The sequence below is a fragment of the Pelobates fuscus genome, chromosome 7 (assembly GCF_036172605.1).
Source record: "Pelobates fuscus isolate aPelFus1 chromosome 7, aPelFus1.pri, whole genome shotgun sequence".
NCBI lineage: Eukaryota > Metazoa > Chordata > Amphibia > Anura > Pelobatidae > Pelobates > Pelobates fuscus.
Genome location: NC_086323.1, coordinates 85,795,807 through 85,810,780, shown reverse-complemented (window position 1 = coordinate 85,810,780; position 14,974 = coordinate 85,795,807). Strand labels below are relative to the sequence as shown.

The window sequence follows — 14,974 nt, the reverse complement described above, 5'->3', positions numbered from 1 at the left end:
ATTCTCATTCCTGGGTTACCATAGGATCTCAAAGGCAACGTAACCAATCTGGCGAATTTCAATGTGAAAAAAAACTGAAAAATTGAACATGCTATATTTGTTCCTTGTAACTTCCCAAAACACCCATAAAACCTGTACATAAGGGGTATTGTTTTACATGTGAGACATCGCTGAATACAATTATGTGTATTTTATTGCAGTAACAGCTAACAGTATTACGACATTCACAATTAAATGTCATGCAGAACTAAAAAAATTACAACATTTCTTAATTGCTCACCGTTTTTTCTATATTTTATTCATATTAAATTATGTTTCATAGCTAAATATTTGATGTTAAATAAAAATGATATATAATAAGTGTGGGTGCACTTAATATGAAAGATGTGAATTATGGTTGAACAGACACATAGTAAAATTCCAAGTTTTGTTTACGTTTTATTTTGATCAAAACGTGTAAATTTGGCCCAGTGCTTAAGGGGTTAAAATTGTTTTTCTCAACCAAATTTGAATATTTTCAGAATATTAAATAATTTAAAAAATGTATCCAACAATATTAAATCATATGGAAAGCGTGTTCAACAATATTAAATCAAAGCCCAAGTTGGTTATTAATAATGTCTAGACCCTATGAAACACTTGAAAACTAAAGACAGCTAAATATACCTTTAGTGGTTAAAATACTTTGACATTATTAGTAGCTGTTTCATGAAATTAAAACTGGCAGGAAATCATAAAACATTTGATTGATTTATAGATGGTTTCTATAACAACATTAAAAGATTTGAAGTTTCCTATGTGTAATTATACAAACAGTATAAAAGTATACCATTTATGTCATTTCACACATTAAATACCAACAGAAAATTGCGAAGCATAAATCTCCAACCAGTTTAGAATTATGTAATAAACTGACTTAATTTATTGATCTAGGTCCTTTGTTATTTTTTTTTTTATATAAATATACCATATAGCTTGTAAGACATCAGCCCAAAGTGAGTTTAGAAATAGCTTATCCCTTGCCCCCTCCAAAAATAATAAATACATTGGCCATTCTGTGTTCCTTAGAACTTAGCTACAGATACCCATCTACTTTTCCAACTTAAACACTCTGAAGTCACATCATTGGGTGGGTACAGTGTCCCTAATGCATTTAGTGCTGCAATGTAAAACATTACTGTACCAAAGTAACTGCAATGTTTACATTGTAGCACTATGTCTGCCCACAGTGGCTTCTACCAGACAGCCACTTGGAGGGCTTCCTGGATTAGAACGGACCTTTGGTCCGGTGTCTGACGCTACACAGTTTTGTATTCCTGGCACCATAGTATCCCTTTAACTATTGGAGATGAGAAGAGATAATGTTCACCTTCACTGTAAATCTGACAACACTGGGACTAGGACTAGTCAGGGCCGCCATCAGGGCATGACCGGCGGTCCTGGGGGGCCCGGACTGCTCAGGGAGTCCCGGGCCCCACATTCTATTTGTGCACATATAGATAGCGATTATCGCTATCTATATGTTCACCTCGGGCCCCGGCTACCTGTAGAATGCAGACGGGGACCAGCCAGCACCATCTTAACTCTCCAGCTGCTCCTGCCCGTAACTCTCGCGAGCTCCGCAGCCGGCAGAGCGTTGTCACGGGTTACCATGGCAACGCTCCGCGCGGCAAACAGCACAGCTCGCGAGAGTTACAGACAGGAGCTGCTGGAGAGTTAAGATGGTGCAGGCTGGTCCCCGTCTGAGTTCGACAGCGGCTGGCACCCTCCACCAGACCACCGGACCACCAGGGATGCGAGCTCCCCCCTCCCTGGCCAGGTAAAAAGCAGGGAGGGGGGAATAAAATGTCAATGCAGCCAAAAAAGCTCCCCTCTCACCCCCCACCCCCCTATGCAGCCCCCTATTGTACATACAGCCCCCACATTTACACACACTAAAACCACAGCACACACACACTGCATACACACACTAAAACCACAGCACACACACACTGCAAAAACACACTAAAACCACAGCACAAACACACTGCATACACACACTAAAACCACAGCACACACACACTGCATACACACACTAAAACCACAGCACACACACACTGCATACACACACTAAAACCAAAGCACACACACACTGCATACACACACTAAAACCACAGCACACACACACTGCATACACACACTAAAACCCCAGCACACACACACTGCATACCCACACTAAAACCACAACACACACACACTGCATACACACACTATAACCACAACACACACACACTAAAACCACAACACACACACTGCATACACACACTAAAACCACAACACACACATACACTGCATACACACACTAAAACCACAACACACACACACTGCATACACACACTAAAACCACAACACACACTGCATACACACACTAAAACCACAACACACACACACACTGCATACACACACTAAAACCACAACACACACACACTGCATACACACACCAAAACCACAACACACACACACTGCATACACACACAAAAACCACAACACACACACACTGCATACACACACTAAAACCACAACACACACACACTGCATACACACACTAAAACCACAACACACACACTGCATACACACACTAAAACCACAGCATACACACACTGCATACACACACTAAAACCACAGCACACACACACTGCATACACACACTAAAACCACAGCACACACACACTGCATACACACACTAAAACCACAACACACACACTGCATACACACACTAAAACCACAACACAAACACGCACTGCGTTCACCATACACACACTAAAACCACAACACAAACACGCACTGCGTTCACCATGCACACACTAAAACCACAACACAAACACGCACTGCATTCACCATAAACACACTAAAACCACAACACAAACACACACTGCATTCACCATAAACACACTAAAACCACAACACAAACACACACTGCTTTCACCATACACACACTAAAACCACAACACAAACACACACTGTATTCACCATACACACACTAAAACCACAACACAAACACGCACTGCATTCACCATAAACACACTAAAACCACAACACAAACACACACTGCTTTCACCATACACACACTAAAACTACAACACAAACACACACTGCATTCACCATACACACACTAAAACTTCAACACACACACTAAATTCCCCATACACACAGTAAAACCACAACACAAACATGCACTGCATTCACCATACACACACTAAAACCACAACACAAACACGCACTGTATTCACCATACACACACTTAAACCACAACACAAACACACACAGCATTCACCATACACACACTAAAACCACAACACAAACACTCTGCATTCACCACACAAACACACACTTTATCTAAAACACACAAAACTACATTCATTATACATATGTGCAATCTGTATCCATTTTACACACCACACAGGCCATCCTTGTGGGTGGACTCAGAATGGGCCCTCGGGGGCGGGCCCAGGGGGGCCCACACTTTGAACTGTGTCAGGGGCCCCGAAATTTCTGATGGCAGCCCTGCTAGGCGTCACTGCAGTTGTGTTCAATGTTAAATGGCAGTTGTCCCACGTAACTCAAGTCTATGAATGTTCCACCTAGTCAGATGTTTTTTTTATTGAGTTGAGCTCCTGAGCAAAGACCACTTGAAGTCAAAGGACTAAAATCTGTTTAAGAAGTAAAAAATTGTTGAGCATTATTACATAAGAATTATCAGAGTGCACTCAAATTGAGCCCAGGTCTCCCTGAGATGTACCCTATATCAAATGCTGAAACTCAAAGAGTGTAATTAAACCGCTAAATGTGTTGTCTTCAAATACATAGCATCTAATATCAGCACAGTATGTAAAATCTGTTCTGCTGATTTTGGATTGTAAACGTAAAAAATATTTGCACTGTTGTTTTCTGTGAATGTGTTAAGAACTTTATAGCGCCTGTTATTTTATTACCCTTTTTTCCGCATTATTTGGTGTTTACTTCAAGTATCCATGGCTATAACTGCTAAATAATAATAATTACAAGCTGCCTTATATACATTGTACATCATATTGCTAGGTGTAAACTTGCCCTACAATAAAGGCCAATAGATTAGTGGCTAAATGGTATATTTTTTTTAGGAGATCAGTTACTTACTGTATATGTGTTCGTGTGGCATGCCTGGTTATTCAACTTCTAATGTATAACATCATAACTTATTCATATCAATGTTGCCTGTCCAGTGGTCTTCAATGCATTTATACAACTCTTAGACTGCTTGAAAAGACCCTAATTGTTAATATACAACATCATTTCTCATAGTCAGGGCCAGCCTTAGAGGGCGCAATGGCACAGGACGCAATGGCAGTAGGGGCGCTGGGCAGCCGACACAAACACAGAGGCTGGAAGAGAGCAGTGCAGAGTTTCAAAAACCTGCTGCGATTAGGGGGGTGGAGCTAAATATGCACTGGGTGGAGCTAGAAGTCAAGGCTGAGTTTAATGAGCAACGGTGGCAAAGCTAAATTCAGCCAGAACCCGCTGCCCAGTTACTGCTTCCCCAACCATTAGACACCAGGGACTGCAGTGCTCCTGCTCCAACTCCAGTGCACAAAACGGATGGGGGTAACTGTGTGTAACTGTCTCTGTATGTGTATGACTATCTGCCTATTACTGTATGCTGTGTAACTGTTTGCGTGTGTGCAGGGCCTTAGGTCTTTAGGCGCCCTGTGTGGAGAATCTTCACAGCGCCCCTGCCTGGTCACACCCGCTCACTCATCCATGTATAGTGTGTTTATATAGGGTTGTGGTGTTTGTATAGGGCAGGGGTCCTCAAACTGTGGCCCTCCAGATGTTGCTGAACTACAACTTCCATGATTCTTTGAATTACATAGATAGGCAGAGAATCATGGGAGTTGTAGTTCAGCAACATCTGGGGGGGCTGGAGTTTGAGGACCCCTGATATAGGGGCTTTATTAAATGACTAATTTAAAAATAAAAAAAAGAATTCCCTATTGTTACCTAGCAGGGAGGGAGGGTAGCATGCTGATTGTTGAAGGTCAAGCTATGAACCTGGTGTGTACCTCTGTGATATTTGTTTTAGGTGTGTTAACTGTGTATGATATGTGTGTGTATTGTGTATCGTATTGTGGTGGGTATTTAATTCAGATTTAAAAAAAAGACATGTAGGCCAATGTGTGAATGCAGGTGTGTATTTTTGCAGTGTCACATGCACACAGTCCCACAGTCAGATGCACAGTCAGATGAACATAGTTATACACATGTGCTGTCAAATACAGCCACATGCACACAGTTACACACACAGCTACAGAAAGACCGTCACACACACACAGTTACAGGCAGCCTCACACAATCACAGGCAGACAGTGACAGAAAAAGTTACAGGCAGATAGTCACACACACAGTTACAGGCAGATAGTCACACACACAGTTACAGGCAGATAGTCACACACACAGCTACAGAAAGACCGTCACACACACAGTTACAGGCAGACAGTCACACCCAGTGAGTTACCGTTGCCCAACTAAGTACAGTGTACTGTTCAACTCCTAAAAATTTTTGATAATTCTGTTCGAAAACTATTAAGACTGAAAATGATCAGATTACTACAGTCAGTGATGTAACTGCTTAGAGAGGTACCATAATGTGCATAATTTGGAGGGCCACTTCAGCCCCCACTGTTGAATTTGCCTCCAGCCATGTCAATGCATGTCATGTTTAATGAGCTGTGTATTTATTTAATTATCATTTATGCATTATGATGTTCTTTGGCTCACAAGGTTCATCTTAACCTATTAAAAACTTTATAAGATGATCTAACTGTGACGAGACAAAATCAAGAAAAATGTTCTTTCCTGTCTTCTGTGTTGGATTAAATGTTCTTAGCAAATTATCAATTAAGTTTTCCCAAAGAAATACTCTAACAATTTTTAAAAACAAAATATTTATTTTTATTAAAACTGCATTCTGTGCTTTTTTAATATTTGTTACCTCATGTTTATTTTTGTACTGAAATAAAACAACTTAAATTGAATTTATGTTGAGAGACATACATTCTGCTTAAATGAAACCATTAAAATAATTTTGATGTTAATATGTATGGGAACCATATGAACTGCTGATTATCAGAGTACAATCCTAAAGGTTGATCCTTTATAAATGATATACCAAATATACGGCTGGCCTTTGGCACAAAAGGTAACGTCACAAAATGCCACCACTCTCTTAGTGGTAAAAGGTGAAAGACTCACTTAAAAATGTGTCACATTTGGCAACACTTAAAGGGACACTATGGTACCAAAACTACTTTAACTTAATGAAGCAGTTTTTTGTGTATAGATCATGTCATTACTCAATTCTCTGCCATTTAGGAGTTGATCACTTCGTATGCAGCCCAAAGTACACCTCCCTGCATGTGACTTACAAATCCTTCCTAAACACTTCCTGTAGCGAGTCATCTAATGTTTACAATTCCTTTATTGCAAATTCTTTTAATTTAGAATGTCTTATCTCCTGCTCTGCTAATAGCTTGCTAGACCCTGCAGGAGCCTCCTGTGTGTAATTAAAGGGACACTATAGTCACCTGAACAACTTTAGCTTAATGAAGCAGTTTTGGTGTATAGAACATGCCCCTGCAGCCTCACTGCTCAATCCTCTGCCATTTAGGAGTTAAATCCCTTTGTTTATGAACCCTAGTCACACCTCCCTGCATGTGACTTGCACAGCCTTCCATAAACACTTCCTGTAAAGAGAGCCCTATTTAGGCTTTCTTTATTGCAAGTTCTGTTTAATTAAGATTTTCTTATCCCCTGCTATGTTAATAGCTTGCTAGACCCTGCAAGAGCCTCCTGTATGTGATTAAAGTTCAATTTAGAGATTGAGATACAATTATTTAAGGTAAATTACAGCTGTTTGAAAGTGAAACCAATTTTTTTTTTCATGCAGGCTCTGTCAATCATAGCCAGGGGAGGTGTGGCTAGGGCTGCATAAACAGAAACAAAGTGATTTAACTCCTAAATGACAGTGAATTGAGCAGTGAAATTGCAGGGGAATGATCTATACACTAAAACTGCTTTATTTAGCTAAAGTAATTTAGGTGACTATAGTGTTCCTTTAAAGTTCAATTTACAGAGTAGGAGCTAAAAACAACTGATTGAAAATGAAACATTTTTTACATGCAGGCTGCATCAGTCACAGACAGGGGAGATGTAGCTAGGGATGCATAAACAGAAACAAAAGTTATTTAACTCCTAAATGGCAGTGAAACATTAGCATTATCTATATACCAAAACTGCTTCATTAATCTAAAGTTGTTTTGGTGACTATAGTGTCTCTTTAAGTGCTGGCTGTGGAAAGAACTTTTATATTTGCAATAAAAAAAAACAAAAAACCCTGGCAAATATTTACTTCTTATGAGAATTATTTGATTGCATTTTCTTGTAGTGCTAGTAAAATTATGTGGAATAATTCCTTATCTTTAAAAAAGCGACTACAGTAGACTTACGTCAAATTATGAACACACACATTTTATATTTATAAAATATAAAATACAATATATTATATTAATTTTAGTTTTTTATACTGGCAATTTAAAGGTAGCTAGCTTACTTGGTCAAAGGAGCGTGGCAGGTGTATGTAAAAGGTGGGGGCAAGGTTGGAGTAAATGCTTTAATACTTTAGTGTGACCCAGAGGGGTTATGTCTCTAAACTCATGATGTGTTCCATGTCTTAGATAAGTGACAACGTATCCATTATGTGTCATGGCCTTGTAACAAGACACAGGACATAGCTAAGGGGTTCCCAAGATTTGGTGTCACTGTGGTATTTATGGCCTGCAAGTAATAATTAAAGTACCCAGGACATACTTGAAAACGAGAGAAATCTCAATGTATCTTTCCTGGTAAAATAGTTTATAAATAAATAAATAAATAAATTAAATATTAATTCCCTCGGTGTGCTTTAAATTTCATAGTAAAATTAAGCTAAATATTTTAGTGTCATTTTCAAAAGGAATATTTTTTAATTTGCTATATGTTTAAGGTTAGAGACAGGAAGATGGGAAATAGGAGATTTAACAGTAAACTTTATGCTCCACAAATCCAAGAATCCATCTGAACATCATGGGGGGAAAAAATCAGCGTCGTCCAAATAAATAAAATACATTTCCCCCATAGTTTAAACATTTCAAGAGGAAGTGGCAAAACACAAGGAAACTCACACAAATCTCACTTTAACACATCTTTGTGTGAGCGTATCTTTGTATTATAGTACATTCAAATATTTTTTTCCTACAGTATGGAGTGTGAAGAACTGATTGTACCAGACAAGTAGATGTTAATTTGTGATGTGCATTCTCAAACATATTGCAACAATTTTTTTTACCAAACATTTTATTTCACCATTTTGAACTATATTATAAATTACAATATGGAGGTCTGTTGCTGATCAATGATCAATAAAATGTGGGAAATGTAAAATGGATATTTTGGCTTAAAAGGAGCAGATTCTTATCGTTAATTAATTTATTTATCTGACATATTTCAAATAATGGCACAACATATTTATTGTTACTTATTTCCTTTATTGTACTATCAGTGTCTCGGTGGGGAGCAGATGGTGTCGGGTACCAGGAGCTAAAGTCCGAGCTGACGGCACTACCAGCTTCTAGGATGATTCCGGAAAGCCACTCGGTTCTCGAAAGTTCAGAAAACAAAGGCATTGGGGGTAAGACTTTTCATCATTGACTGCCAACATGGCTTAGAAAAGCTTCAGCTAGCACCACTCCCAAAAACTAGTTACAGTGAATGTTCCATTACTGAACTCCACAGGACAACTAGAATATTAATTAACACCTCATCTGACTGAATGGTGAGAATATGTACATACATCATACTATTAAAGTGTAGTTTACGTAGGATTATCTATGACATCAAACATTACAAGTGTGAATGTGATCATGATTTGTGTTCATTAAACTTTAGTCTTGAAGATACGTTTTGGTAATCTATGTCTCTAGAAGTAGTTGCATAAAAAATCTACATGGAAATTGCATTCTTATTTCTCAAGTGTTTAACATTCAGAAACTCTTAAAGGGTTACTCCAAACATTATAGCCACTACAGCCTGTTTATGATGCCAAGGGTACCCTGGTGCCATCAAAGGGGCAAACTATTTTGCCTCTTGCCCAGTTTTCCCCCAGTAGCAAGCCAGATTCTCCCCAGTAGCAAGCCTCTTGCAGGCTAATTGATTCTGACATTCATTGGCTGGGACCGTTCCCTGTGCCAATTAGTCAGCCCAGAGCTTTTATTCTTGGCTATCTAATAAGAGCTGCTTGAGGTAGATTTACACCTTCAGCAGCAATATGAAATATATGTGCACCATGATGACTACTATAAAACATTGAAGTGGTCACAGTACATAGAGTCTTTAAAACTGTAATATTGGTGTACAGTAATTTCCATGTTTTTTTTTTATGCAGCTATGATTATTAAGATGCAATGGTATAAAGGTGTGTAGGCGCTACCAAATTGCAGAATACAAAAGGACTGGTGTAGTATCCCACAACACTTAAAAATAGACAATAGATAAATAAAACAAATACTGCACCAGTCAACGAAATGCAAATAGCAGGATCAATCTAGAAAACAAACATTTAAAAACATGCAAACTGTAGGTACATATAATAAACCCCTATATAGGATGGAACTCACAGGATGCAGAGCCGTCTCAGGCTCTATATGTCCCTCCTGCACAACATATAGAGCCTGGGACGGCTCTGCATCCTGTGAGTTCCATCCTATATAGGGGGTTATTATATGTACCTACAGTTTGCACTGTTTTTATATGTTTGTTTTCTAGATTGATCCTGCTATTTGTATTTCGTTGACTGGTGCAGTATTTGTTTTGTTTATCTATTGTCTATTTTTAAGTGTTGTGGGATACTACACTGGCATCATTATTATATCTTTCTTTAAAAAAAAAAAAAAATGAAATCCCTCATTTGAAATGCATATTATAAGTATGATTACTACACTGTATTGCCTGTCATGGTTTATGCTTTTATTTTTTGTCCTAATGTCTGGACAATATACTTGTGGATTAAACCAAAATTAAAGAATTTGCATGGTGCATAATGTGCTCTATAGAAACATAGAATGTGACAGCAGATAAGAGCCATTCGGCCCATCTAGCCTGCCCAATTTTCTAAATACTATACTATAAAGATTATATATTCTTTATATTTTCTACATTCTTTATAAACAAGTGACCAGAAAAAAAAATATTAAAAACATTTTTGTGACTTCTCCACATCATGGTAGGAAGAAGAATGTATAACTTATGAGCAGAGTTTAGGAGTCAGCAAGTCCCCCAACCCTCGAGTTTATCAAAGGCATTAATTAATCATTTTTGCACCAAGTCAAGAGTATTGTGAGAAGTTCAGAGAACCATTAATTTTAAAGGCACTCTAAGCACCTGAACCTACTGTCATATAGTTGGACAGACTAATGCAAGGTACAATTTCATTGTAACTTAGCCACAACAGACCACACCTTAATGACTCCAATGAGCTTTATACGTATGACGCAGAGTACCCATCTAATGGAAAGGCCACAACCAAATTGAACAATACTGGATTGGAGCTAGACAGCTAAAAAAAAAAAAAAAAAAAAAAAAGTACATATGGCATTGTGTTGTTACTATACCTTACGTAATACATTGTTAAAGAAATAATGTCACCAGTAGATGTAGTACTACTACAATTTAGTTACTTTTCACAACAAAATATACAGCATACATTATATGATCTCCAAACAGAATAATATTTTTTATTTTTTTTACAGGAAGTTGTGGTGAGCTCACATGGGTTGGAGTACCCAGTACATTCCGAAAGGCTGATAGTATTGCTGGAAAATATGGGGTGTGGATGAAGGACCCTGAGCCAGCCTCCCCATTTACCCGAGACACCATCTGGAGGATCAATACTGTAGGAGCAGATATACGTCAAGTTATGGAATATGAAAATACGGATCAGTTAGCCAAAGGATATCCAGCAAAAGTTTACGTCCTACCTCGGTCCATGGAGAGCAATGGGGCTGTTGTTTATAGAGGCTCTCTGTACTATCAACGTCGCAAATCAAGAATCCTAGTTAAGTATGACTTCAAAACAGAATCGGTTGCCGTTCAAAAGGAGCTTCCCAACGCTGGTTACCATGGGAAATTCCCTTACTCTTGGGGTGGCTATACAGACATTGACCTTGCTGTTGATGAGATGGGTCTGTGGGTGATTTATAGCACAGAGAATATGAAAGGGTCTGTAGTCATATCCCAACTGGACCCTACAACTCTTGATGTTAAGCAGAGCTGGGAGACCTCCATACGCAAACAGTCAGTGGCCAATGCATTTATGATCTGTGGCACGCTGTACACTGTTGGGAGTTATTCCTCGTCAAGTACCACAGTCAACTTTGCTTTTGATACTCAAACAGGTGTCCAGCGCCAGATAAGTGTCCCCTTCCAGAATCAGTATGGTTATGCTAGTATGATTGATTACAACCCGAATGAGAAGAAAATTTATGGTTGGGATAACTTCAACATGGTGGCCTACGATGTTAGGTTGTCCAAGATGTGAACATCCATAGATATATTATGTCAAAGGGTAGGGTGGGATGACAGCTCGTTAGCATGGAGTGCTTTAAGAAAGAGGGTAATGCTGCGCCACTTATAAAGTCAAGAACAAAGTGAAAGGCAACCTCTGTACCTTGTTCCCTTAATATTCTCTGAGCTTTGGTCATTGAATATCTCCCTTTCAGACAGTAAAGTACCATCTAATGGTGTTGGAGTGGAAAAGATACAAATGCTTTGTACAACATTGTTACATTCAGAGCTGCTAAATCTTCAAGGAAAAACTTGCATATGGCATATTTAATATCTAGTATAAAGATATCATTGCCTTTTTTTGTGGTAGAGGCCTTGTAAAATTGCATATTTTTAGTACAACTAGGCAAATAAAAGTTTTAAAATGCAAGTATGTGTGAGATAGTGAGTACACGTAAAGACAATAGGACATAGGCAAACTTTCAATATTGAATGTATAGAATTCTAAAGATAAATAGCCTGCAGTTATGTATAGCACTATTAATGTGTAGTTAAAGGGATACTACAGACCCTTAAAAGTACTTTAACTCACTGAAAAGTTTTACAGGAGAAGTGGGTCCTTTTTTTCCCCACAATTTGCAAAAAGTGCAGATTTCAGTAGAAATGTTAACACTTTTAGAAGTTAACCTTGTTAAACCCCCTTGACTTTCAATCAGACAACCGGTTCCGTTACTTCCAGGTTTGGTTAGCTCAGTGGAGCTAAAAAGTCAAGAGGGAGTTTTGCCCAGTACACCTGCCTTGCAAAGACTTCTCATTAAGCTGTATTGGGAAGTCTGATTGGACAGCCACATAAAGTGTGGGTTGGGTTACAAGGGGAGGGCTTACAGGGGCAGCAAACAAGAGAACTGAAGGTTTTGCAAGCTGTATTTATATCCCAATGGAAAAAAAATATACCTAATTAAATGCATATAAGATTTATTTGGGGTATATCCATTAGTTATTTTTATTTTATAGTGGAGTGTCCCTTTAAGATCTATATATATATATATTAATAATGAAGGTAAATTATAGCTTTCACTGGATTAAATGGCCCATTATTGCAGCTCTTTGATAGTTCACATCCAGTCATCAGCTATCTCAGACTGTAATTAAAGTATTTTGATCAGTAACCACACAAATGCTGGCTACCAAATAAGATGCTTGAATTTGATAACTGCACTGTGATTCAGTTCTGAGATGGGTTGCATTGCATCTTTTGTCTCTTCTTTCATCCCTTAAAGATCAATGACATTTGATCTTTAATGAGCCAAATCTTAAAAGCCAAATAGCAATGTTACAGAATGGCATGATATTTAGGAACAAAAACTGATGCACACATAGTACAATTACAAGCAAATGTATAAATGAAGGTTGGGGAGTTTAAGGCTCCTTAATATAAGGCTTGTATAAAAATTATTATAAAGTTGGAGAAAAATTATTTTAGATTGAGCTAGATCAGTGGTTAGTGCTACAGTTGCAGTCATTTCAGCATATGTTAAAGCTGCAAGTTTGATACTTGGGGTTTACTTTGCCTTACAGACTTCTATAAAAAAGAAAAAAGGAATGATTGAGTTGAGTAATCATAATTCGCAAGAACAAACTTGAAAACAGGTGAAGAGGGGGGGAAAAAAATCCACAAAAAAGTGTTTAAGAACACTTTGTAAGATCACGATAGGACCCATTTAATGCCAACTTATAGAAAGTAAGCTGTGTCAGCAATGCAGTTTTACATGTCAAATTCCTGACAATTCAGTGTATGCACTCTTTTTGAAGGTGGGCAATAGGTGGGACACTGGAATAATCGGTTTTCTAAAGCAGAAACATTGTCTGATCCTAGCCACTTGGCAAATATGAAAAACACTTCCAATGGTCCTACCCAATATTCAACACCCCACTAATGCATAGGTTTCCCATATTTAATTGTTCATCTGATACATTCCTTTCAACATAGGATTTATAAACATGGGTTATAATGGCTATGATTTAATGCATGCAAATTAACTATAAATCAGAAGTTTACTATTCCCTCCCCCAAGATGAAGTAGTAAGTACGGTTTATTTTATTACAATCTGTAGGAAACTGCAAATGTTGCTACTCTGCATTATATTTATATGTAAACATTCAAGGATTGCAAACTATATTGAGAGCTTCATTGTTGCATATCAATAAAAATAATGAAAATATAAAGATAATGTGTGAGTTTTCATATTTTCCCTTCATTTGAACATGACAGACATGCCCATCCATGTAAAAAGAAAAGTGATACCACATACTGATGAAAGAATTGTACAATTAAAAAAAAAAAAGTGCTAGTTAGTAATAATTGTGTCCAAGCACAATTGTCTAACCACCAATGGAAAGACCATATTCAATTTAAACCTTGCCTTTAAGTTGGATGAAAGTCCAGAAAGAACTGTAAAGTATATTCTATGGATTGTGAGGTCTACAAATAAAGCTCCACTGGATGACCTGGCTTCAGTTAAGTGAATGATGTATGAAAGTACTAAATTAGCATGTTATGAAGCTCAAACTGAGTTAACTGGCATTAACTAGTTCCCTACTTCAGCTAATCGTTTTCTACTAAAAAATAGCCAACTAAAGGCAGAGTTTGTTTAATGAAAAAAAAAAAAAGTGCTCAAAGGTTTTTTAAAATTAGGAGAGAACAAAAACCGGAGTAAACGTACAGGCTAACAAAAATTGAAGTGTGCCTCCAACCTGAGAATTCACCAATGTGTGGTTGCCCTGCAGTATATTGGCACCAGTCTGGGGCATTTGGGCTGCAAAATTCAGACTTTCAATGTTTCAGTGTCTAGATTTTCCAATAACGATTTACTTAGAGCAGATTTCAGCTTAACCAAACACATTAAATCCAGAAACAAGTAATGTAAATACATTATCTGTATGGAAATGTGGACCAAATTAATGTGCACAATTTGTGTGGGCAGAATTTCAAGACAGACAAGTAAATTCTTATGCCATTATTACAGCAACTTGCCCTTAGCCAATGTCATGGAAGAAAAGGTTTAACCAATGATTCTCATTGAATGCCTTTGGATTTCGTTCGATTTGCTTGCAAAAAGCAGGTGGAGTGAATCCCTGAATTCAACATTATTTATGCAAAATATTTACTTTTTTTAATATATTTTAAGGTCCCCTCTCCACTTCTTGTCTATACTAACCTCTTGAGATCGTGTCTCCTGAGCTGTGTCCGGTCATCAGTCTTTCATGAAGTACTCTGCCCTGATGGCTACAACCTCACTGCCCCACTTGTAGTTGACAACTTTCATTATTTGACAGCTTAGGCACATGTTGAATCAAAGGTTA

The 14,974-nt window shown here is 37.9% G+C and overlaps 1 protein-coding gene across 2 annotated transcripts in view; it reads left to right on the top strand.

Annotated features, from left to right (window-relative positions):
- MYOC (myocilin) overlaps window positions 1-12,529 on the top strand; it is a 28,489-nt gene extending 15,960 nt beyond the window's left edge. Inside the window, exons 2-4 of one of the 2 annotated variants that reach the window (XR_010084024.1) lie at window positions 8,612-8,740; window positions 10,857-12,046; window positions 12,078-12,529. Coding sequence is in view for 1 of the 2 variants with exons in the window: in XM_063426170.1 (XP_063282240.1) it covers window positions 8,612-8,740; window positions 10,857-11,644 (917 nt within the window). In the remaining variant the exon portion in view is untranslated. Of the gene's footprint in view, window positions 1-8,611; window positions 8,741-10,856 lie in introns of both variants that reach the window. The other variant, XM_063426170.1, reaches the window with a different exon arrangement.
- The last annotated feature ends 2,445 nt before the right edge of the window (window positions 12,530-14,974 follow it).